General features: G+C 36.4%; 1 protein-coding gene across 3 annotated transcripts in view; it reads left to right on the plus strand.

Annotated features, from left to right (window-relative positions):
• Positions 1–27,423, plus strand: part of PLCE1 (phospholipase C epsilon 1) — a 146,793-nt gene that overhangs the window by 17,613 nt on the left and 101,757 nt on the right. For all 3 annotated transcript variants that reach the window (XM_010410588.4, XM_039553593.1, XM_039553594.1), the window contains exon 2: positions 15,155–16,752. In XM_010410588.4, the coding sequence (XP_010408890.3) occupies positions 15,565–16,752 (1,188 nt within the window). In that variant the 5' untranslated portion in view covers positions 15,155–15,564. The remainder of the gene's footprint in view (positions 1–15,154; positions 16,753–27,423) is intronic.

Genomic DNA, 27,423 nt, shown 5'->3' on the forward strand with positions numbered 1-27,423 from the left:
TTGCTTACAATAAAGCTCTATTCTGTGAGCAACCATATGCATCCCAATAAAGGTTTTAAAGTTTGAATTGAGACAGAGACTGTCTCAGCTTTTGGCCAGCAAATGCAAAGAAAGTTGGCCATGTTCCCTCTATTTGCCAGAAAAGCATGAAAGCTGGGGCCCCTCCTCTGTCAGAGAAAAAGGGAAGCTCTGATCTTTCTGCATACAGATTTTTGCAAGTATTGAGTCCCTGACATATTCTTGGTATGACTTGTCTGTCTCTTGCTTGCTAGATGTGGCCCAAAACCCCCAGGAAAAGACTGCCCATCTACAGTGAACTTGGGTAGATTAACCTGGGCTTTTTCCTCTGCTTATCAGTTTGGTAGTAGTTTTTTCCCTCTAGTTGTGGTCCTAAATATCAACAATTAATTCCATATCTACAGAATTACGATTTTTATGCACGTGGCTTGTCTCTCATTCTACTAAATCTAAAGACCTACTTGCTTTTTTACTATTTGATGTACATATGAGTGTGTAATTAAAAAAGCCTAGATATTGTACTATTTATTGTATGTTTGTGTGTAGGCACTTCTAGTACTTGAGTTTCTCATGTTCAGGGCCTTAAAACTTTCAGTGTTTAGATAATCTGACAATCCATTGAATGATGTGTGACTATATAAAATAAGACTATTAAGTTATGAAGGAGATTATTAATAAAATTTAGGCTTATTTTTAATGTTTTCTGGTATGGTTCAAAAATATTTAATTAGTTATTGTCAAATATTTGAACTTAAAGTATTAAAAGTAAGAATATGGAGTTTATAATTAGTACGTAATAATATCTCTTGCACATTCTTTTTACCATAACTAAGATTATGTAAAGATTGCTGTGTAATTTTTTTCTGGTGAGTGAATCATGAAAACTAAGCAAGTGCTTTGGTTTTTATGGTTATTATAGGCAATAATTATGCACACCTGGATTATGTACAACTATTATAAAGTTATATAAACAATGTACACCCTTCTGGCTTTTTCTCTATAGTTACGACATATTTTCTGTAGTGGATATAATTTTTATTTTTCAGAGAGGTCACATGTAAGATCAGAAGTGCTGAAATACATACATTGTATTTTCAAAAATATGTTGAAATGTTGTAGTACTACTAGCCTTATTACTTCCATAGCTGTTTCTGCTTTTATAAAAGCATTAGAACACTTAAGGAAAAGCAACCAGCATTAATGAACAAGTAATAAGCCAGAAAACTACAGAATCCATGAATACTTTAGTGTAAGGAGTGTGCTGTCTGTTTCTAATTTAATTTGTTCTCAGATTACTTTCATGAACTGTTGAAGTTTGTCAAATACTTTGCGAGGTCTAAGGTAGATTTTGGTTTTGAGGGTAGAACTTGCCTTTTCTAAACTGTATTTCATTCTACTGATTTTATTTTTCTTAAAGGTAGGTAAAAAGGGAAAACAGATAGTTTTGGAAATCAAGAAAAAGACGTCTTGAATACAGGGGGTCTGAGTGTGACATAGTCCCCACTAAATTAACAGGAACTAAATTAACAGGTGTAAGGAGATACTTACAAGATTGCAAGATAAGCTCATAATAAAATTAGAGGACTACTGATAAAAAAAGTAAAGAATCAAGGAAAAAAGCCCTAGACCTTGAAGGAAAGAATGAAAGTGAAAAAGATCTACGGGAGCAGCTAACTGTTTTGAGGTGTGGCAGTAGCCTGCCTAAGAAGACAGATGAACAATATTTAATTTGAAATCTCAAAGGACAGGTTAGTCTGCATTCATTTACGTATGCTGGTTTTATATGCTCTTTCTACTGTTATCCATGAACTTTATTCTAGATGTACAGGTACTATATCTTTATTTCTCATCACCACATTTCTCACACAACCTTGTGAGAAATTGATTTTTCCTTGTTGGCTTTCTATCAACCAGAAAGTGCCGGAGAGGAAAGCAATACCGTCCACATTAGAAACTGTTACTATTTAAACAAAGATCTCTGTATAGTATGAAAGATATTGATTGGGAAAAAGGAGAGCTTCATTCTGCCTGTTGCACCTTGTGAATGCTGGTACAGGTGGTACCCTCACTGAGCTATCATTTGTAAATGCTTTCTCTTCGTATCATCAATGGACTTGAACAGTGGTGGCAAGTCACTGACATTTGTGGCAAGCCACTGGTAGGCATCACCTTGCAAACTTCCTTGAAGTAGTTTTTTGGTTTTGCACCGTTTTGAGACATTACATAGGTTTTTGTTGCAAGCAGAGCTCTGTTGCCAACATCAGCCATTGTTTTGTTCAGAACTGTGTAGCTTGCACAGAGCATTAGTTTTCCTTGTTGCTTTGCCTCCCTTCAGGGATCTTTTCTCGTGCCAGTTATTACTTCATAATGCACTCAGCCGCCTGCTGGGGTCATCACTGGTTTGAACGGTCTGTCCTGCAGGTGAGCCTCCTCTGCGCTGGTCTGCAGGGTTTTCCTCTCAGAGGGATGAAGTAATTGCTGTCGTCTTGCCCAAGAGAAGTCCGATTACAAGGCCTTGGACTGCTCCTTATCTTTCAGTTTGCTGCTTCAGTACTGGCCTGAGAGTGTTTGATTCAGCGTTTCAGAGCAACCTCCTCATCCCTGCTTTTGGCGACTTAGAAAAGTCCATATTCATTGTGCTGTTCAATAATTAATTTCACTCAATTTCTTTTTATCGTTTGTGGTTGTGCCTGATGGTGAGACCAATGACCTCTCATCCTGGAGAGTTACAGGAGGGGTCAGTGGGAGGACAAGCCAAGGGTTGAGACTCTGCTGCAGTCCACTTGGGTCAAGAAAGGCACCAGTGGGTGAGTTGGGTCCTGATTCTGATCTACAAGTCTGATCAAATGGTGAGGAGTGGCAGAGAGCAGGGCCTGAGCCCAGAGATGTCAACATCATAGCTCAGCCCAGAAATGGGAGCAGTCCTGAGCTGAAGTGGCTCCTGGGCCTGCTGGGGGGGTTGCAGGTGGGGCTGGTTACAACGTTTACGGACTTGGTGTTCTTCAGCCTTGACGGTGCCTCTGATAAATACCCACATTGATCCTATCCTGGGTTAACGTCATGGCGTTCTGTGCTGGTTGCAGCATTGGTTCGTTGTTATCCTGCCCAAATACGTTACAGAAAACAGAGTGGTTTGATCTTCTTTAAGTGTTACAGCAGAAATAACCTTGAGCGTTTCAACATGCATTTGCTGGCTTGTTATCTTTTACAGTCCTTTTGTGGTTGTGTTCTTTGGCTTGTTTAATTGTGGCACCAACTGCTTCCTCTGTGGTGCTTTCCCTTCTCTGCTCAAGTTTAGAGCGTGGATCAGGCATACGTGCATGCCTCCTCCCTTCTAGGACCTTTTTGACCTAAATACAAGGAGTTGAGTTGTATTGAGTTAATGTGTTAGCAGCAGGGATGCACAATCAAATGGATGCAAAAAAATCTTTCTGCTTGACTAAAAAAGTATGTATGTAACACCCATTTTTTATGTAATATGTTATTACACAAGCATATGAAAATAAGACTCTATCCTAAGGTAAAAGAACTGAGAAGATTGCCTAGCAGCATTTTCAGATTTTAATGAAACAGTTTTGTTTGGATACTAGCGGACTCTCTGGCACATATTGCCAGCTAAGTCAAAAAAAAAAAAAGGTGTTCTGGAGAAGGAAGTGTCATTTTCCAAATTATGACTGCAGTTTTTAGCCTAGTTTCATATGGAAATGACTTTGCAAAGGCACACTGTGTGTCTGTACATACTTTTTTCCAACTTTTAACTTGGCCTGTAGCAATTGGGTTTATTACAAAGCGCAGATCTCGAAAATGCTAAAGACTCAATAAATTTCATGCAGATGTTACTCAGGTGCAGAAGAGAAGTTCTGTAAATCATTTTGTCTGTGAAGAAACTGCACATTAACTGAAGGTCCATATAGGAGAAAGTCCTTAGTAATACCTCAGCTCTAAGAAAAGCTTTAGTTCCAAGTGGCATCACAATTATTTCAAATTCATTACTTCTAGGAGTAACTAAGGTATATTATGCTTGGTTATCATGCATTCTCTTGTTTTAGATTGTACCTTTAACTACTCTACATGAACCTTAAATATCCTCTGAAATACTTGTCCATTAATTTTACCAAGAACTTCATTGGGTTAAAATTGCATCTATTCAGCTGAAAGTACAAGAACTTTTAAGAAATGTAAGAAACTTTGAACAAGTGATCATTTGTGTTAGATAACAGAATTAGCTTTTGCCACACATTCTTACTCGAATTAACTATAATTGTGAAGACTGAAGTAGACTAAAAATTTGGCATAAAGTCCCATCTCATCAAGGGAGCAGATTTTCATGTTTAGAATTCCATATTACTATTCTTGAAGCAAGGAGCTTGACTGTGCTACCCAAACTGAAGCTGTTTTATGATGACTGAACTTAAATTGAATACTGGGTGAAGGTTATCTTTTTATCCTAAAATAATTGGTGAAGTACAAATGCACATTTATAAGCCACGTATTGTAAATACAAGTAGGCAGAAATACTTAATGGACTAGTTTCGTAGTGTCTAAAAGATAAGCAGGAACAGCAAATAAATATCTCCTCAGCAAGGGTGTAGGTGTTCATTATGATGATCTTAAAGGTTCTTGAATGAAGGAAAACCTTAATATGTCACAGTCATTAATGAAGACATGCTATGTTAATCTTCAGGCATGTTTCTCCTTCAAATGGGTTAGCTTGTTAAAGAAATGCAACTGGAGCTTAACAAACGTGGAATTTGCTGTGTATTTTCTATGTTTGATTCTGTTTATCTTGGAAGATGTGACAATATATTATAGAAGAAACCTCCTAATTTTGATCATGGGTATATTTCCGTCCCGTTTATTTATTGAGTAGGATTGAATAAATAGTATTTATATTTTGAATTACAATGAGGCCTACAGGGGTTTTAAAATATTGAAACATTTAATTTAAAATGATCACAGAAGAGGTCATTCCCAACATAATCAATTTTATCTTAACATAATAAACATCTTGAAACATCCTGAAAAAATAACTTGCAGTTGTGTGGTGACTTGCTGCTTGCACATTTAATTTTGGCAAGAGCGAAAATCTCAGAGATTGCTTCATGGCTTGAATTAGACGTCAGGGTGGGCTTTCTCCCAGAGAATGATGTGATTGATAAAGCCATCATAGGAAAAAAATGAATGTAGTGGTGATTTGCTGAGCAAATATTGTTTGCTATATTTGAGTAGTGCTGTTTCCAGTGTCACAGTGCTTGATATCTAGAAATGTTAGAACAATAATAGTAGTATAGAAATTGTTTCGTGTATCTTCAAGGGTGCTGAATCAATAGGCTTCTGAAAATTCCATGATTTTAAAGCAGATAAATAATTACAATCGAAGCAAACAGGTTGTTTGCTCTTGCCTTTTGCTCTTATCTTGTTTTTTACTCTTATATTCTCTCTTCAGCATAATAATATGCATGTGACATAGCAGATGTTCAAAAGAGAAAGAATAAGAGGTTAAATATTAAGATTCCTAAATGAATGGCATGAATAGGTCAGGAATGGTATACAAAGAAAACGTATTTTGAGAAAGGGGAATAGTAGTGTAATAATTTAATAATGTCAGTTTTCAGCATTTGAATTATTTTTCTTTGCTTTTCTAGAACTAAAGTGTGAATGCATAAATTGACAAATGACTGAACTTTTGTCCTCATACAGATTAGCATTTAATTTTTATTTGAAACATACACTGGGGTTTCAAACTCACTCTTGTTGTAGTTATGACGGCTGAACAATAACATAAAAATTATTCCTCAAGTAATGTTTTAAATAGGACTACTGTGGCTTAGCATACTGTGAGTAAAAGTGGTAGCTTGGGTTTACAGAAGATAAACTGTAGTGATATATGCGCCTTTAACATACCCTCAGACATTTTAGTACTCAAAAATATTTTTATTACAGGTTTGTTCTGTTCTCACCAGTGTGGCTTGAATTACAGCTAATCCAGGACAGAGAGAGAGGGAAATGAGAGAAGACTTGGGTGTTCACAGGAGAAAAATACTGTAAGGAAGCACAAACAAGACAGGGAAAGTGAAGTGTTCTTGTTGCTTATTGTGTCACACCTGGATTGGAGTAATTTTTAAACTTCAGCAGGGTGACAGTTTCTTACGACAAAGTGCTGTTTATTGAGATATGTGTCAGTATGGCACATTAAGTCCCTTGAAGGCATGGTTTCACATTAGATAGAAATGCTGGTGAGCTCAGATGGGAAGACTACTATTAGCAGCACTTTGCTGTTAAGCAGAACTAGATAAGAAAGAGGATTGCCAGGGCTGGAGATTCCTGCTGGATGTGGGGTTTTGCTTTGTGATGTGAACCTCTCTGGTATCGCTTCAGGAAAAAGGACAATGAGAGATAACAGTGTTTGGATAGCTGGTAAATGGTTCTTTACCTCAAGGCTGAACTGTCACTGTGTTACCAGTGTCCAAGCAAATAAACCTGTTGCTGTAGAAACTGATGTGCTGGTTTCTATCACTGCTCAAGTGTGGATCCCAGTACAGGGGGTGAAACTTTGCTGGGAGGCATAGGTGGTGCTCCAGGTAGGGTGTGGAGTGTGGCTGGCGTGCTGTGGTATCTGAACCCTGTCCACTACCCCGAATGGGTCAGCCTGCTGTAGGGCTTGGCCAATGGCTGGCTGACCAAGGCATTAACCTCTGAAGGCTTGGAGCAACTGACTCAGACAAATGGTATCCTCTAGTAAAGGCAGCATCTCCAAAAGCATCTTTCAAAAGTGTAGTAGGAAGAGAATGAGATCAGAACATGGAACACCTAATTCTGTCACTGGTGTGCCATTGTGAATCTATGGTTGGATGTTTTTTATAAGTGAAGGCCTGCAATCAGTTTCCTACTTACTTTTCCTTCGATTTTAAGAACTCATCTGGTTTTCAAATAATGTAATTTTTCCTGCTCATGTACTTAGTTTGCATGTGCTAATGACTCTTCGAAGACAGAGTTTGGTAAAAACTAGGATGGATGGGGTATACCATGTTTACAAATTACTACTACATTAGTATGTAATCCGGGGTTACTGTTGACTCTTTACAGTCATAAACAGTTCATATTTCCAAGTGGCAGATTTTGAATATGATAACCAAGTTCTCAGAACAGTAGTGTTTGTCTGTAAGCCTTCCATTTTGTATTAATGTTTAAAGGCCACAGAAGTGACTGGCAAATAAGTATATACAGTCATTTCCCCCGTATTTATTAATTGTATTTTGATGACAACAATTATTTTCATTCATATTTTAACAGAAACATGATTTGCACTATTTTAAAAATAATTTGAAATCAAGATGTCTTGTGCACAAAACACTTTCAATTCTTCTTCTTCACTTCTGTTTGATGGACTTAGAGCCTTAGTAGAAGAGTCTCCTGTTACTTTCCAACATATTTACTACTGGGTGGCCTTAATGAAGAGACTTACTGTGTTTTATCAGTTGAGGAGAAATGGCATAATTTGAGTAAAGAGAAACCACACAAATGAAGGACTTGGGAATTTGTTAAAGTAAAATGAAGATATGAATGATGGCATTGAGTTCAGGGTGAATCATAAAGTTTTCAAAAGTGGACAAAGCCTTGAAAGAGGATGATGGTTGAATTATTTTCAAGTCTGAAGCTCTAGGTGTTTCAAAGGATCTGAAAGACTGATTGTTGGTATTCAAATACACACTCAACGTGTGGGCAGTGCTGTGAATGTGTTTCTTGCTGTTCACTGCAAATTATGTGAATAATTCCAGTGAAGCAGAGGATAACATCTGAATTTCAAAAAATGGTTGATCCTTTCAGCTAGTACCAATCTTACTGTTATGGTCTTTGATTTGTTTTGGCTTGTCTTATTTGTTAGTTTTAACTTGTGTTGCTTGAACCTCTCAGATTTTTATACTTACATGTCTATATTCCTATAGATCAACTTTTAGAATGTATTTTGATGACTTATTTAAGCTGTCTCAATGTGACATGCTGCAGATGCATTTCTACTCTGGCCTCGGATTCTCCCTTAGTCTCTGCCCTGCTTTATGCTTATGCTGTCTCTGTCAATTTACATGACTGAATCATGAGCATCATCAGGTAATTCTACCTGAAGACACTCTTCCATTCTTTCTTGGTTAGTTTTCCTCTGGATTAGTTGATCCTTCTCGCTGCAGGAGTTCCTATTCAGGAGATACCTTACTGAGAGTGACAGGGAACGAGGGATCAGCTAGTTTGGCTAGAGCCTGCCAGTAGCTTGGCTTAAATCTCAAACCTCATTTTTAATTGTGTTTATTTTTTTGCATGGTTTTGTATGATTACTTTTTAAATTTTAAGATCTTAAAATAAATCCTGATGCACTAGTTCATTCATCTTTTACATGCTTTTTTTAAAAAAAATTATTTCTCACTGTATTTCCTGGTTTTCTTCTGTATAAGCATTATTTATCCTTGTCTTTTATACATACATTTTATTGTCAGTCATTTTCTTTATAGTTTGTCTAATCTTTCTAAGAGATCTACTTACCAGTGACAAGTCTGTTGAATTCTGTACCTTGAAGATTTTTATTTTGAATTGTGCTGCACTTCGTTTTCCTGTTAGTGTGACTCAGTGCTTGAAAATACTTTTTATGCATTTAAGACTGTTTTCACGTTCCTCAAAAAATTAAAAGTTATTCCAGAAGTACTTGTTCAAAGATGGAGAGGAATTATACTGCCTTTAACAGCTAGAGTTGTTGTGCATCTCAGGTAGAAGGACTTGTTCATCCAAGTGTCGATGATGGAATTACAGCTTTCAGATAAGGTCACTTAGCATGAAATTCAAGTAACCGCTAAATAGAAAGTTTATTTAAACAGCTTACTGCAGATCATCTAGAAAGAAATACAGAACTGGTCCTGAAAATAACATAAATGCAGCTTTGGGTTCTCTCAGTGCATCAACTTGTGCAGAACAGGAATTTCTGTAAAGAAATAATGAGTGGAGCTGGTATCTGGCAGAAGCTTCACATTCTCCCTGATGCAGTGATGAATGATGAGGCAATTGAGAGGGTTCACCATCTGGCAGACATTTGCATAGTTTGAGACATCTAATACACAATCATGTTTAGATAAGTATTCTAGAAATTAGAAAAAAGGCTCTAACTTGACAGGATATATAAATACTGTAGTTCTTTGAGATTTTTTTGTTGTTGAAACACAGATGCTGGTGGTAAATCTGAGGTTTTGCATGATGCTCTATGCCAAATCAAATGTTGTTATAACTTGTTTCCAACTGTTCAAATAGGATTTGTGCACATCACAAGTGATTCTTAAGAGTCTAGCTATTTCCTCCTTACTGTTTGCCCGTGGTTCCCTAGGGAGAAGTGAGGTTTAGAAAGTGGTGATGACATATTGGTGCCCTGTTCTTGTTCTAGTATCTCCTGCTTGTTTCTGACATAAAACACTGTAATGAAAAACTAATAGTGTGCATAATACAGCATAAATTAAAGAGGACTTAATAAATGTGGTTTCTTATTCTGTTCATGGAATTGCTCTGGAACAAACTATAGCTTATCTACTAAAAAATAAAGCTCATTATTCTTTTTTAATTGTAAAATGATAGTTCTAATATACAAACAATTTTCCTAATGAATTAGTTTTCTCCTTAAGAGCTTGAACTGGGGTTGTAGTTGTCAAGCATGTTGTTGAGGTGATGTGGCGAAGATGATCAATTGTTTTGTATCCACTTACCATGCCAAATTATTTCTGTAGTTTGCTGTTTCCCAAGAATCTCTCACTAACTGATTGCTTATGCCTTAGATAATATGTAAATACTTAAGAATTTGAAATATTAAAAAAATTATTTGGTTGTTGGGAGGGGATTTGTGTGCTGAAATGTCCTTTGCTTAGGATAGTTACCTTGTATACATAGCATGTAGGATGAAAGTTGAAGAAATAGTTATAAATGTCTGAGTGTGGCCAGGGTAGAGGGGAGGATTGTCAGGTTGCTTGCATTTGCCCTTCAGCTGTTTTGAATTACCGTCTGTCCCAGTCCAATAGCAGTTAGCCCATGGAAACCACAGTATGTGTTTAGTAATGTCCTGTATCTGTTTGTCGGTCCGCCTTATTCTCTGCACTCATAATCCTGGCCCTACCAGGGAGTCACTGAGTTTCGTGTCCGGCTCCCACAGCATTGTACATACAGAATTGCACTTGGCATCATTGACAGCATGCAACTTCTCTAAACAATCCCCATCTTCACCTTGATACCCATCCTTTACTTGCCCCTCATGCAGTTGCCACTTGTTCCCAATATTTACATGATCATCTTTTCCTTTGACAGCCTAGAACTGAAAGGCTTTCTAACTTACCACATCATGTGATGGTTCTGGTCCTTCATATGCCTTTCCTAAGACTAAATAATACTCTTAAGTTCAACATACTGTGTTTTGTTTTTGCTGAAGCAGAATTCTTGCTGACTTCAGAAGTAAATTACCTTGAGTAATGAGTTATAGGTTAAACTGATAGTAAATTAATACAGTTTTGTAGTCTTTGATTATATTCGATGTTTTACCTAGACTGTTGTAGACTTCAATTCCTGATATCTGGGGAATAAGAAATCTTTGAATGTTGTTATAGATTGTTATTAATACTAATTAGAACAAGCTCGTACTTGGAGTCCTAAAGTGTATGCAGTCAGTGTAAATGAAAAAAAAGCAGACAAATTGTAGACAAATTACTTTTGTGTCACATGTTTTCAGACTTAATACATTCTGTGAATGCATGTGCTGTTGTTTATTTTAATTACTCATTTGTCTTTGTTGGCTGACCTCTGCATCCACAATGATTCACTAATGCTGGATCTAGTTTCTTATATTTTTACTTTCCTTTACTGATAGAAGGAGCACATTACATTTCTGACATAACTTCAGCCTTGTAAAATGAACCAGTGTAGTTATTAATGGATTTAATCAGCTAATCTAGCGGCTTTAGAAAATGCCAGCATGTATTGAATACAGTGCAGGCTTTGCTGTTGACTTCATGTGCTTTTATGTTCAGATTTAACTGTAAGTCTAAATCAGTGTGGATGTACAACAGGAAGAATATTCTTTTGAATAATTTCAACATTTTTATATGCAAGTGCATGTATATGTTTGTATGAGGATTTTATATGAAGATCTAGGCTTTGGCCACCCATATGCAGACAGGCAAGTAAAGGAAGCTACAGAGAGTGATAATTCTGCAAATCTACAGTACGATACAAAATACAGTTTTATTGGTTGAGCTTGTGAGTTTTACAGTTGATAGCATTTATAACACCGTGTTAACGCACTTCACAGCATGTGTAATGAATTCCATCAGTTTCAGGAATTTGCTGGGCACACTGAACTGAAATCTGTTGATCGCTGTGGAAAGCAGACACTGAGAAGAGTATAACTTAGGACACATGAAACCCATGTCATCTGTTCAGCAGAGCCACAGCTTCAGATATTTTTGCAGTTGTCCGTAGATCAGAGGCTCTACCATCATGGTTTTTACTTGCTGTCTCATGAGGTTTTGCATACTCATGCACTAAACATACCAGACTAAGAGAAATTTCAGGGTGCATTTAGACATCCTAGCAAACATGGTCTAAACTGAAGCTTCTACTGAGAAGCTTCTACCAGGCATTCCTAATATTTTATTTTCATGGAATATAGTGATCATGTGACTGCAATGTAAGTCAGTTTGTTTGGATGAAAAGAATAGTTTTGTGACTTATCAGCCAGGTGAATCAGTTTAACTCTGTGGACTCATGATCTCCAGAGGAGTGAGATGGTGGGAATGGGGACAAAAAGAGAAGAGTGAGGGGAGGGGTAGGTCTACCAGTTTTGGTGGCAGCTACCTGCTAGATTGACGTAGCTGAAACAACAAATTATGTTTTCAAATTGCAGAAATGTGTAAACCACATCAGGAAGCATTTTCTTCCCTTGCCTGTGCTGCTCATTTTCTCCCTTGTGCTGTTGTGGCGCATTAGTACAGCCATACTATGAACTAGATTGGGAAAGTGTTTTAGCTGTGAAGTAACTTGAGTAAAAGATTCTTGAGATGGATCACATTTGCATTGCAGTCACATTGCAGTGGTCACAAGAGGATGGGAACAGCTGGACATGCAGTGGGAGCTTCTTATGCAGACATTATTCTTGAATTGGATTTCAAACAGGCACAGATAGAGAAGAATGATATTGGTAGAGAGAAATGGGCAGGTGTGTGGCCTCAGCAGCTGAGGGGAGAGGTGACCAGCAGAACAAGTGTTGGGGGAGATTTGAGATAATTTCTAGAGAAAAGAAAAAGGTCTGAGAGAAGCTGTTTGGGGAGGATGTGTGGAAACACTTAGGTGTAAGAGAAAGATAGGAAAATTATGTAGGAGGAAGGAGGACTGAAAGACCAGTCCTAGTCTCTGAATGAGCTTTGTGGATAGTCTGGGATATAAATGGACTTCTGGTTTTAGCAAAACCTGCTTAGAGAAGCAAATCAGTTATGTGATTATATTTATTTTTTAAAGTTTCTTCATAAAAACCCAATGTAAGTTAACGAACATGGTCAATTTCCTTATCCTAAAATCACTGTGGGATGTTAAAGTTGCATAATATTGTCTTTTTGCATAATAGAGTGATATTTTGTAAGAGTTTCATTTTGCAACAGATGTAATAAGAGGTATAATATTTGCAGTGACAATCCAATTCATTAATTTTTATTAAATACAGAGAGTACAGTTATGAATATATCGGTGGCTTGTATTTTCTTTCAGTTGTGTGGAAATTTGTGTTCTGGTCCAAAGAGGAAAGATAAATCAGTAGATTAAGACATTTTGATAGATAACAGAATTCCTTGAAAAATCAATGCTGAAGACAACTACTACTACATATACATGTTTTATACCTTTTACAAAGAATTATTGTTACTTGATATAGCAAGAAAGAAACTAAAGAGATGAAGAAAAAAATCAGCTGCTTCTCCTTCCTAAATCTTTCTCCTTTGATCAGCATCATCATATGTAGATGTGAACTGAAAGGCCAGTGGTTGCCAGAAAAAAATAAGATGGGATCCATCAAGTGTGCAGTGGCAAAAAGTTATGTAAGCTGTCACCTGTGGATTTGAAAAGGAAGGACAGGGAAGAGGGATAGGAAATGGTAGAATAAGAAAATTGATGAAGTGCTTTCCTTTTTTTTTGTGGATGTGTTGGGTTGGTGGTGGTGTGGGGTTTTTTTTTGTTCTTTTTAAAGTGAAATAGGTGGAGTTGAAGAAAGTGGAATGCATTTCAGGGTACAATGTAACCAGGGAATGTAGACTTTGAAAATTGCTTGAGTGTTGCCTTTTCATTGCATGTGCTCTGCAGTTGTGCTGTTGCAGTATTACCTAGGCTGCTCTGTGAGCTGTGTTGGTAACATGAATGATTCTTTTAAAGACCCAAGCTTGCCCGCCCATTGAACTACTGCTGTCTCCTTCTACAAAACTTTTCTATGAACTGGAGCTGTTATTTTCCTTTCTGGTGCTAAATCTGTCTAGTACAGGATCTGAGTTTACCACCTGGACTCTGCTCCGGCTGATCTGGCATGCACATGCATTTTGTAATGGGTGGAGAATGTAAAACTTGTGGCTCTTTGTTCTGTCACTTTCCTTTACAACCCTCCCTGTCATTAAACCAATAAAATTGAAATCTTGACTGAAGTATTAAATTGTATTTTTTTTTCCACGCACTTGTGGTAGCTGTACTGCATGAAGAAACAATGCTGTTGGTGGCCTAGCAAACTTTTAAGCCACTGTTTTGTAGCAAAATGTAACTTCTCTTAATTTGTATTTCCTTTTTTTGTGATCCTCCATCCACCCTGGCAAAATGATACATTTAGTTACAAATTTAATTATGTGAGAAAATAGCATGTCAAATGTCCTGTGAAGTAATGAGTGTATTTACCTTTTGATTTGTGCTAGACTGCTTTTGGATGATGGTTAGTAACCAATAAAAATGAAAGCTGACACTCTAAAGTGCATTAAAATAAAATTGTTAATCATAGTTACTTGAGAAGAGTATCAAAATAGATTTTACACCTCAAATTAATTATTGAGCTCTTCTGCTTTTTATCCCTACCGTCATTCCTAATTCTATCCACTACAGATGATTTAACTATTATGTGTAGCTGAACCAGTGATTTCATAATTTGCCTCAGTTTTCTGCTACTTTTTGCTGTTGAAGCTCTAAAGGTTTTTTTTTGCTTGCTTCTATTGAATTTAGACTGTTCTAGTAAATGTAGGCCTTAGTACAGCTCTACATTTTCTACATTTTTAATAATACAGTTTATGTTTTTCAGTGCTAAGTATGATAAATTGAAGTGTAAGTGCACGCTTGTTTAATTCACCGTGATTTATCTCATGAATTATCTAGGTGTGTCTCTTTTAGTCTTCTGTTTCCTTTGTTGAGCTGTCATATTTTCTGATTCCAAGATTTACTTCTACCATGCTGCTTGCAGGAAAGAAGCTGAGAATTAATGACAATGTTGAAATGCAGGTTAACTTTTTAGCTTAAGGCATACAAGTAAAGGAGTCAAAAGATTATTTGTATTTCAGTCTTGCTCTAATCTGTCTTTGTGCTTTTTCAGTTGTAAACTTGTGGCAAAAATACTGTTTTCTTCATGATTTCATGATAACAGCATACAGTTTAATGAAAGCAGAAACCATGTAACACCAAAACAATTGTATTTCTGAACAAGAAAAGAATTATTTAAAATCACAGTGTGGGTTTAAAATTTACTGTGTTCTTGAAAATGTTTTAATTTATCCTGGCTATGAGTCAGAAAAAATATGTAAAATACATTTTCTTTTTTCCCTTTTTTATTTATGTGTTTGATTTAATTGTTACAGCTTCAGTATAATTAGTTTTCTGCAGTCATGTGGCTTTCCATAGTGAAGTGAAGAAAGCTATTTAAATATGTAAAATATGACTGTGATGTTCCAAAATTCTTCTGTGAAATTTTAAGACAAATTTAAATGTGTATTTTGGAATTCTCTAGATCTCAGTACAATTAACTCACATTGTTGTGTTTGTAGTTGTGATGGTGGATTTTGTGCCATGGATGTTGTTCAATATATCTATATATGTCTTTTCTTTACAGAAAACCAACTTTTTGGATGCCCAGTGGGGAGATGCATCTGTGACATGGAGTACGTGTTTAGTCATCCACAATTTGAGACAACAGTGGGTGTGCTATATATGACAGAAGAATTAATTTTGGAGAGAGTCCAGCTGAATGGCTACATCACAATAAGAAACTGGTTTTAAAATGTTAGTGTTTCATGCCAGTAATCCAAGGTTGGGAAAGCCTAGCAGCCCAACAGTAAAAAAATACATTTTTTTGTAAAAGCCACTTCAAAAAGAACAAGCAGTCAATATACATTTTACCATGTGTACCCTGATTCTTTAGCACTGAATCTTTTATTACACTGAAATCATGGTGTGAGGGTTGGTGGAGAAGGTCCTCCCCCCATCCCCAGCACACATCCAGCAACTAAAGACTGTGTCAAGATGACCTCTGAGGAGATGACAGCATCTGTTCTTCTCTCTGTGGTACAGGGTAAAGTGATACCTGCCCAGTCAGCTGGAGATGAAAATACTGAAAATGCTTTGGACACCAGTGCTATAAAAAGACATACTGCCAGTTCAGGAAGGCAAACCACACACACTCTGTCTTACTTACACAGACTTGAAGAAGAAAGTCTTCAGGGCTCAGTGCCCAAAATATTCCCTCTGGCCAAAGAACAACTGACTAATGACAAGAGTAATGAAAACTTCTGGGAGAGGAACAGCTCCATCTCTGATTCAGTGGAATTTCTTAACATTAACTGTAACATTGTGCAGAAAAACTACAAGAGCAATATCCCGTGCAGTCAGTTGTATCAATCTTGTGATCCTTTAGCAGGGGAAGAGGCATGCCTGGAAACTGGAATTCCTGTTTCGCTGGAAAGAGCCATGCTTGCTGAAATTCAGTTGAAAATGAATGGACCTTCATTAAGAAGCCAGACAGCAGTAAATAAGAATGACAACAGTGATCCCGATAAAGTGGCCTTTTTTCACTTACATTGTGCTAGTGAAAGGAATATATCAAAGGCTTTGTGCAGTTTACACAACAGCTTCATTCTGGATGACTGCTTGCAGCCCATGAGTGATGGTGATGGTAACAGCACTGGTTCCCCAGCCTGCACCTGCAGCATAATGGAGTTGACAAATAATTGTGAGAATGAAAATGGGCAGCAGTTGTATGAAGATGCTCTAAGGGATAGGTATTTATGTCTGGAAAGAGCACCACGAAAGGTTAAAGTGGCATGCTCAGGTCACAACTTCTGTGGAAATAACTTTACTGGAAGAATGCCCTCAAAGCCCTTTCTGAGCCATTTTGAGGACTGTAATGATAACTGTGAAGAAGAGTTGGAAGAGGATTTTTTTAGAAGCAAAAAGGAACGTTCTACACTATTAATAAGACGTTTCTGTAAAAATGATAGAGAGGTTAAAAAATCAGTTTATACTGGAACGAGAGCAATTTTTAGGACTTTACCTTCAGGGCACATAGGAACCGTTGCTTGGAATTATATTGAGCAAAGGAGGAACAACAGTGGTGTGAAGCTTTCTAGGATTACAACAGAACAGCTAACCATGATTCAGTCCCTAATAAAATGGAAATTTAATTCCTGTCTTGAGAAGTCTTTATGGTGTGAGGTACGTTTTTCATAGTGGTTTTGGGGTTTTTTTTTTTGTTTCCTTGTTTGTTTTGATAACCTGATGTCCTTTCCATTAAAAAAGTGCCTTCAACTAGTAAACACTTAGTAACAATGAATGGGATATTTCACTTACCACATTGAACAACCTTATGCTGAACACTGCTTTTTAGAAAAATTTATTGTCATCCTTTAAAATTCTTTTGGTTTAAAATACATGTAGTAGATATGCCTATAACTATATGTGTATAAAAGCTATACATATATATGTATATACATATGTATCTGTATAAAATGTGTGTAGGTAAATATTTATACCTAGATTTATGTATAAATTTATTTATTGACAAAGATTCTTTACATATAAGAATATAACGCACCTATATACAGATTAAAAATATATTTGCATTTTATAGATATTTGTATTTTAAATAGAAAAGGTATATTATATACATTTATATTTTTCCATGTATATGATAGGTGTATAAATATATATTATAGCTCTACGCATTTGAATATATATAGCATATATGTGCGTATAAATATTTGATGGATATATTAATGATATAATTGTTCCATAAATACAGTAATAACATTATATGTGAGAGTATTAGATTACAGTGAAAAATTTGTCACTCAAGAAAAGAAAGCATAGTATTTCCCCAAGTTACAGGTATTTCTATTTCTTTTACACTTGCAAATAAGAAAACGAGTAATATTTGAATAATATACAGTAGTGTGCTGATATTGCCCTGATTTGTGTTCTCTTAAGTTACATAATGCAAGGCATTCTAAGTTTAGAATGAAATCATGAATGCATAAATTATTATTATAGAAATTACATAGCACATTCTTAATTTATTATTTTAAGTGGTAAAAGATTTTCTGTGCTGGTAAAAATTACATAGTTGTCAATATAATCTATAAAAGATTTTGACCACTGATTACTGAGCTTAGCAAAAAAAGGAGCTGTGGGGTTTTTTTGTTAAAATGTATGAATAAGCTCTAGGGAGGGGAAAATAATCAAGGTAAAGGAGAGTGTTGTCATATAAGCTATGCTTATAAATTGGTCCTGAATAAATGGGAATCTCTTCTGCTCGAAGAAATTTCTCGCACTTAGTGCTCAGAGTCTTCAACAACTTTCAGTAGGACTGAAATGGAGGAAAACTTCATGAAATGGAATCACAGAATCATCTTATCATTTACGTTCGTTTAAGATCACAGAGTCCTATGGTAAAATTGATCAAACAAATTCAAAATTTTGTCAGTTATAAGGGAAGAGAGGACTCTGTGACTTCATTATAATTGTGCCCTCCTGTAATATCCTCATGTCCTTCTAGAAATTAGTATTTTTCCATTTAAATAGTTGATTGGAGAGTTCTATAAACGTGTATGTCAGGTTTTTTACCAGGTTGCAGAGCTTTGCGGTACTGTTCATTATTGTGAAATTCACTACACTGGTCAGTGGAAGTTCAAACTTGCTGGGACAGCAGATGCACTGCAGGGTGAATGGTCATGCTCCCATGAAGGAGTGAATATAATTCTGTGGATTTATTTAACGTGGTGTATGCTCAGTACATTTCAGTATCATTATAACTTTTTTGGAGGAGAGATGGGAGAATGTTTTGTAGCTGCGGTAGCTGAAGGATGTGTTCATGTTTCTTCACTGGACATTTCCAATTTGACATGAGTTCCTTAGCTTTTATCATGCGTGCCTGTTTCACCACTTTCTACCACTGCTGTATGTTACTGAACATACAGCGTTTGAAGATTTTTTTGTAGTTTATTTATATGAACGCAGAAACAAAAGTAGTAAGTACTCACTGAATAATTTTAAATAGAAAAAGTTCTGTCTACAAGTGAGCAGAAGATAAACAGGCACTGTAAAGCACTTTGCGGAACTACAAGGCACAAAATGTTTTCCTCATGGTCAGAAAAAGCTTAAAACCACATGTTTCTAAGTCTTTCTTGATCCAAATGGACACCAAAACTGTTTTTCTTCTTATCAACCTCTGTATATAATCTCTTTATGTATAACGTGCATCAAGTTCTCTTAGCATTGTTTTCCTGTTATTTTAGTGTCAAATATTATTTCTGCAGTAATATTTCTATGTGTTTATGGCTTATATTATTAGCACTATAGATAGATTTACACAAACAGAAATTAACTTAATGGATGTGACAAATATATGGACCTGTTGAACATAGGCACTGGGTTAAAATAATTTAATGAATTATGGGCATTTGTAGGAATCTTTCATGCTAATAATCAAAGGAAGAAGGAAAAAGTAGTAAATGAATGTGGTAATTTGTTCTTCCTTTCCCCTTATCTCACCCTTTGAGCATGCATTCTGTTTGGAACAGCTAAGGGAACAGTAGTTCTGTTCTTCAAGAGGAAAAAAAGTTGAAGAAATTAAGTTTTCATAGCAGTACTGGTGTAACATGGAACAATAGAGACCTTTATGTTCTAAGTAGGAAAATGTGGGTCTCATTTGTGCATATCCCTTACATAAAAATTCTAGCCCTAATATAGGAAAGGCACTGAACTGTCGTCTTATTGAATGATTTTTTCTTTTTTCTTCCTCTACATAGGGAGGTGGGACTAAGGATTTGCACTATATAGAAAATACATGAAGTTATATTTTGCTTCATGTAGCATATTATTACTGTCTGTAGGTATTTTGTATACAGATTTAGACCCCTCTGGATTGAATGTGTGTGTTGTATGAGGGGAGAAGATCTTTATGTTGAATATTTTTTCTAGTTTTGCTCTTAGTTTTTGTAGCTAAATACAGTGCAGCATTTACCCTTATCAGATGGGTGTTGTATCAGTTCAGGAGACATTTGCTTGTCCATGTTGGAACAGTGCAAGCCCCACACATCAGTACATATTAAAGAAGTCACAAGTGCAAAGCATTTGCCATGGAAACAGATCTTGAGAGTGCAGGCGCTGGTGTTGGCTTTGCTTGGGCAGTATCCACTGCTTGGGTTCAGCTCAGCTGCACCATGTTAGCAACCTGACTAATTCCCAAAGTCAGAGTTTCTGAGATCTGTGAGATGTTAGGTTCATAGGGCTGAAATACACTTTGTTTTTTCCTGATATGGTGGTGGTTTGGCTGTGGTGGTAAGGTAGTGTGACAAAAGTAACCATGTCGGCCATCGACTAAGATATTAAATCTGGGCAGCTCGCTAGACTTTCACTGATTCTCTCAAGTGACCTCAAGATCTGCAGATGGCAGCTGCAACAACATAGCTGAATTCTTTAGTTAAGCTTATTTTCTAGGCGTCAGTACTATCTTTGCTGTGTCATTACATTCCTGGTGCCAGTAGTTTGAGCTTTAAGAAGCAAGAACTCTGCTGGCTTGCTGAACTCTGCTCAGATAGAAGTTGGCACTCTAATATACCTGATATTCATCATAGTTGCTAAGGCACTACTGAAATGCCAAATACTAATTAGGCAACAATTAAAGAAAACATTAACTGCCCCACTCTGTTTCCAGGTAGAATAGTGATTCTATTATAGATTTATCTTGTGGGAGTGTTTCATAGTTAATGTAATGATTTGGTATAGTAGTTCAGCATCTGTTAGCATCAGGTTTTTTTTTTTTTTTTCCTTGTAGTATCCATAGTGTTTTTATGACTCCTGTGTAAAATGAATGTAATGCAAGGATTTGTGATACGCATGGCTAATGTAAGGAGCCCTTTGTTAAGATTTCTTTATTTCCATAAAGTTGAGCTGTAGTCAGTTGGTGGTATCTGTTAATAAAAAGTTAAGGAGAGAAAAAAGATTTGGAGGTAAAACATTTTTATATCATGTTTTATTAATGTTGAATCTAAAATAGTCATCTTGGATAATATTTTTTAAAAAATAGAGCTAGGCACAATTTTTTTTCTGTTTAATAGATAGTATTTGATTTTTTTTGTTGTTTATAATTGATTATTAATTCTGACTATATTCTTTACTAAAATAAATACTTTGTAATTAATATAAATACTGTTTTTAATTTTGAACCTATAGAGAGCTCAGTTTCCTCCCTCTGCTGCCCTCCTCCCTTCCAGAGCTGTATCAGCAATTCTAGTCTGCATGCTTTTCTGGCATTCCTGAAAATATAGATAGATTGAATATTTCACTATCAGTCATGGAAATAATGTCTGCTTAGGTTATTTCAACAACAATTGCACTAACCGAATGCAGGAGCTCGTTACTGCAAATGCTAACACATGACTATGAACAAAGGAAGAGTTAGTAATGCAGTGTGTTTGGAGAACATTTTGTTGGTCATTTTTCTCAGGTGTTGAGTTAATTGTAACCTTTAATTGTCAATATTTTGTCAGAAAGAAGAGTGTTTTATATCTAGAGTCTTTTATATCTAGTAGTATCTTGGAAGATACACTTTTCCAGTGCATTCAAAACATAATTTATATCATGAAGAGGCCCATGTTGATTCTTAAGAAGTGAAACAAAAGCTTGGAAGCATCTGATTTACCCTCTGTACTAAAAGGGATAAGCAGCATAAGAGTCTCTGTTTATGTGCTGTTTCATTCAGATGACTGGTCTGATTTAGTAGACACAAAGCTTATGGAGTGTCCACATGAAACCTGGGCATAAGAGTCTTGTTAGTAAAGTTATTCTGCCAAACTCAGAGATTCACAACCCACAAAGCAGCCTAAAAAAATTAAATTATTGCTGGCTTTCACTTCTGGGTTGTTTTTAATTGTTTCTGTAGGAATTTCAGGTCTGGGTTTGCTGTCATACCATCTTTCTGTTAGAATTATGTGCTTTTCCCACTGTTTGTTACTTCTTGCTACTTATTTTAAAAGATGGAATTCTTTAAATGGATTTTTATTCTCTCCCCTCACAGTTTTGCCTGCATACCTAAAATGTAGCACTGCTCTTTATGCTAAACTTAATGCTTTACTTGTACTTCTATTTAACAGAAAAAAGGCTACTTTGTGATTCTGTGGTGTGGACTACAGGCAGATTTGAGATTTTTCAGCTTTCCATTTTGAAATAAAATTTCTAGTCCAGCATGCTGAAAGGAATTTACAGGAAATAATGACATAAAGCAAATAATCTGCAAGTGGTTGGAGTGTTCCTCCACTCTAACAGTAATTTTTTTATCTGACTGTGCATGAGTATTTTGCCTGTTAAAATGCCATTGTGCTTTTAGACATAAAGGTTTATTTACTTATGTTAAAGTAGTTGCTAGGTAAGGACAAGCTGGTATTTATTCTACCTGGACCTTGTGTTTGTTGTCTCTTTGTTTGAAGAAAAAAGTTAATGAGCAGAATTGACTATTTGGAAAAAAATCAGGGAAGCAGGAGAGAAGCCAAACAGGCATGAAATTATGTTTTCCCTTCAGTAAGTGCTGTAAAAATAAATTGAACTTTTTAAAATGAGGCTCTATACTTATATTTGCTTTGGGTTGAGTTACTCCAGTTTTAAAGGCTAGCTTTAAAAATAGAAAATTTACCCTCTGTCTGTAGAAGAAGTCATTTTACTACCATAATGTGCCACAGAGTTTGAGCTAAATTGCTTAATACTTTGTATTATTTTTTAGTTGCCTTATACCTTTAACAACATTGGGCCAAATTATGAACAATAAGTTTTAGCTGTGAGCACACTTAGGTATTTAGAGCCAATAGTGTGGGAGTCTTGGCAAGAGTATTATATTATGCCTTCAGTTTTTCCACATTTTCTGACTTTCCTTCTAGTGACTGTTCATTAACTGTAAAGAAGCATGAAGGTCTGGTTTAGAAAATCTCCCTGCAGCACATTAAAGGGTTCATTTTAGAGTGTTAGAGTTGGACACTTTTCTAAATTCTTTCTCAGTTGAAACTAAGTTATCTCCATTACCTGTATGAACTGTTGAAAAGTTGGGTTGTTTACTCTGGTGTAAGTTAATAAATCTGTGCCACATAAAGATCACTCTGTTGGTGAGTGAATAACTAAAATCTGAATTTGTGAGATTTCATATACATTTGAATTTATCTTGCTTTTCTACAATCTTTCAGAATCTTTTAAAAAGAAATTTTTCTAAAATTGGGTTGGGTTGACAGTAATTGGTAGGCATATACCTTACCAGTGTGAAATTTAAAACACAGTTTAGAGGAAAAATCTCTACTGGAAAATTTTACTTGCCACAATATCTTAAGGCGTCCTCCATGAGATATGAGGCTATTTGGTTCCTCTGTGTGTCAAAAGTGATTGGATAATGTACGGTTATGAGCCCTCTGGTCATGAAATTTTCTTGAAAATATGAATTGGTGACGGCCTAAAAATCAGAATAACAATTGAATGTAATACAGCCATTAAGTACTGTCCAAGTATTTATGAGCTGGACTATCAAGTGACGGGGGGCTCCAAGAGTGCTCCCACACCAGTCTAAACTAATGACTCAGGGCAGTGTGACAGCACACAGCCTTCATCAGGAATGTCAGAAGTGGGGCAGTGCTGGAAACAAACATTAGGACCTGGTATTTGTAGCCACTTTTTTATTTTTCTTTTTTTCTTTTTAAAATTTTTGTTCTCCTAATAATTTCACTAGACAATTACATAGTTAGACACTATTATTTACCTGCAAAACACATGTATCTGACAGTGCTTCTATTGCCCTGCCAATTGTGTGAAAGTAACAATTTGTTTAATATTTTCAACTGTAACCAGATACATTAATTTTTGAACTGAGAGATTGAAGACCTGCTTTTATTATAGAAAATACTCAAAGATGGAGACCTACAGAGAAGGTTGCTGTGATAGCACGGAAGCATGCAACAGTAATGAAAAAGTTTATTTTTGTCTTGAAATCAGCATCTGCACTTGTTTCAGGAGTCTGAATACTCTAATGAACTCTCATAAAAGTGGGGGCTTTTCTTTTTCCTCTTAGCTTTTATAGTAACTGTAATGCAATTGAGTGTTGCTACAATTTGGACTTTGAATCCACAGTAAAATAATGTGAGCTTCTTTTAAGGTGATTAAAAGTGATTGTTATGTACTGGTTATTTTCATGCTAGTCTCCTGACACTGTAAAAATTGTTTTCAGGCAATCACAACAGATACCAACCTTCATTAGTAAATTGTGGGCAAAACAAAAGATGTATTATTAGCTGCACTAGTTTCATGTTACAGCAGTCTTAGTTCTTAGAATGTTTAGGAATTCCCTTCAAATATTAGAGAATGGGTGAAATCCTGGTCATACCGTAATCTGTTTAAAATCTCCTATTGGGATAATGCTACTTGGAGGGAGAAAAAAAAAGATGTGCAGAATGGAGCTGTTGGCTTCATGGGAACCGTAGTTTTATGTCAAATGTTTTAAGAGACAGACATGTGCCAAACTTGGATTAAGCAATTTTAAAACCATAGTTTTAAACTAAAAATATTCTCTATATAAATATGTGTAATGCATTGTAATATAACTCAGGTGGGATCATTAACTTAATAAATAAAACTTCCCTCAGTTGCTTATGCTGGTTTTTACTGTTCATGTTATCACACTGCTTGGAAGCTGTGCTTCTGAACTTGAATCTGTGTCCTAGCTGTTTTACAAACAAGTAATGATCTCATCTGTTCTCTAGACTTAGAGGCAGTTAGTTGTTAGTGAGCTCACTCAGAGTTTGGAGAAGATAAACTTCTCCCAAACACTCTCCATATGCTGTGGCTAGATTTCCTTTTATCTCAGCAAGCTCAGTAGCTGTGTGCTGCACTGTAGTCTGCAGAAGAGACATATCCTGTAAGTTTCCAGTGGGGGGAGGGGGAGGGAACCAAAATGTACCCACCAGTTCCAAATATTAATATTAGGGAATTTTAGAGTTATGAGCATAAGAGCAAAGTAAAAACCAAGTCTTTAATAAAAATGTATATAACCCATCCCCAATGGTTAGGCGGAATAAAGGTCTGAATGATAATTCTGAATGGTTCGTCTTTCAGCAAGAACATAAGAATGTATCCGAGGCCTGGAGAATTGTTCTAAATGGGATTTTGTGTTGGATCAAGAAAAAGACTCCCGAGAGCAAACTGTCCTCAATCTTCTGTTTTAAATTAGGAATTTATCTTGAGTAACTTTGCAGACTTAGAGCATCCTGCAGCATGCTTGAGGCCATTCTAGTTCTGACCCTGTGCATATGTGAGATTTTTTACTTTATATAAGCACATTATTGTTGTCATGGGAGCTGTAACATTGGACTTCCTGTCTGTTGTTTGCAATCTTGGGATTGCACTGGTGGCTTGCGTATGTCAATGTATATATTTTCAAGGGAAAAAAGTGTTATTTCATGAGCATTTAGAATATTTCCCTTTTAGGAAATTAGTTCGTATTCTGGCTTACCTATGTGTCCTTTTTAAACTTACCTTACTTAAAATACAGTCAGGGAGAACTACAAGAGTGCAAAACTTTTCCCGTGTGAACATTTCATTGAGATGTAGTGATTTGCCATCAGCATAAAGGAGGCTTTGGTCTATTCACACCAAGTCACTCAGCAGGGCTGGGGGTGTAGGAAAGATAGAGGTTATCTATAAGCACGAAGTATAACATGAACCATATTTAACAGCAGTGTATTAATTTTCTTATTTTCTGTTAGTCCAGAAATAGAGGGATTTTGTTTCTTTTTCATTACAGTTTTCCTTAACCAACTGATTGTGGATGGACATTTATTGTAATTTGACTGCTTTTGAGCAACAAAGTTCTTTTATCTTTAGCAGGCATTTGTGAATCACTGCATATGTAATTTAGCTTGCACCGTGTTTCTTTGCCATTGGTTTGTAAAAACTGCAAATCCAGCCTTTGTAAATGATGATCACTTTTGAGTCATATTTTTTTTAGTTTTGAATGAATTTCTCATCACACTTTAGTTTTGACCAGCTGTTTCCTGTTTTTCCTGCCAGTGGTTCAGCTGCTGAGGAGATAAATGCATCAATGGTTCGTTTCAGAATTAAATTACCCTTATAAAATGATGGAAAAGTAAAACAAATATGTTGGACACCATTACAAGTATGAAGTTATGCTGAAATTTGAAAGATGAAGTATTGTTTGCTGTACGTAGATGTTTCATATACTACAGAGCTTTTGCCACACCAGGAACTCACTTCATATAGAAGAAGTAATCCAGCATCGGAAACACCAGGATGAAGCTGTGTGTGGGGAATTTGGGGGTGTGTGTTGGAATTTTTCAAGCAGTTCCAAGTTTTTATGTTTGCATGAGAATATTCTGATTTATCTGATAAATGATCAACATAATTACCTGACCATTACATCATATTTGTCCTGTTCTGCCACCCCCCAGGTTTTGGACTGCTTTGGATAGATGATACGTTCATTTTTGTAATCATACAAATTGCTTTGGAATTTTAGAACTGAGTTTGTATATGTGTATTTTCAGAATAAAGCAGGGCAGGTGTATCGGGGAAGACAGGGAATAGCTGGTATTACCGTCTATTAGGACTGGCTCGTGCAGTACACTTTGTTTCTGTTTTGTTCATGGTGAACTTACTCCATATCCACATAGACAGCAGCTGTGTTTTGTCCTTGCTTCAGACATCTTTCTTCAGGACCTTTAAATGATTTAGTTACTAAACCAAAGAGGTGTTTATATAGATAGCAAAGAAAATATTGTCCCCTATATTCAGATTTGAGGTCATTACTGTGTAGGATTGTGGAAGGATCACCCATTGGCTCTTCTTTTTGTTTTAGTGTACCAGGCTGTTCTGTGGCATCCAGCCACACCTGTCCCTTGTGCTGTTTTAGTCCTCTCTGGGACCTGAGTGGTCAGATTTTATTTAATCTGCACCCCTCTGGCATGATAGAAAAGCACACAGAGACCGTTGGTTGCATTTCTACTCCCATGGCCAATCCCCTGGATTGTGAGCTTTAAATAATTCCTTACCTGTTAGGTCACTGGGTTTCTTATCAGTGAGTAGCAGAGGAAGAGCTGGGTCTGTAGTGAAAGTCCCAGCTCCAGAACCTCAGAGTATGCATTTGCTCCCCTGGACAGGGTGCCTGAACTATTTTTTATATTTACCCATTTATAGGCCTTATCCCATGCCATTTTAAGGGCTCTGCAGTCTTCTACACATGCCAGCCTTAATAGCATTTACCTCAGGATATCGACCAGCTATTGCCATTTGAGAAAGATTCACCCCTGCATCTTGCACTCTCTTCGTTGCTTTAGAGCTCTTCCAGGCTCCTCCTCCCCAAGTTCCTTTTGGTGGATGACTCCAAGATCTGCTCTCTCTTTCGAGGTTTCCTGATCTTGGAAGTCTCCATGGGAATTCTCATTAAATTCAGTGATGGGAAGGGGGAAACATTTTCCTCTCTCCCTTGAAAATTCTAGTTATTTCTAACTCCTCCTAACTAGCTTTGCTGTTTGTACTTCAAGCCGATCAAGTAGCTGTCTTATCTCGTCTCCTAGTGCCATTCTTGAATTTACAGCCAACATGCTTACTATTCCCTACACTGGTGGTCTTTATGGAGTCTCCTTTATTCTTCAATCTTTTATAGAGACAAAAAACTTCCCATTTTATTTCCCTTTAGTTCTCTACTATTAGATAGGTTTTTTTTTGGCAATATTCACAATCTATGTTCAGCTGAGTCTCACACTTAAAGCTGAAATTCCTTCTTCATGCAACTGCGTGGTCTTAGTGGGCATTCCTACTTATATCAGCCTTAAGTCCAGCTTT

This window comes from Corvus cornix, chromosome 6 (genome assembly GCF_000738735.6).
Source record: "Corvus cornix cornix isolate S_Up_H32 chromosome 6, ASM73873v5, whole genome shotgun sequence".
Lineage (NCBI taxonomy): Eukaryota > Metazoa > Chordata > Aves > Passeriformes > Corvidae > Corvus > Corvus cornix.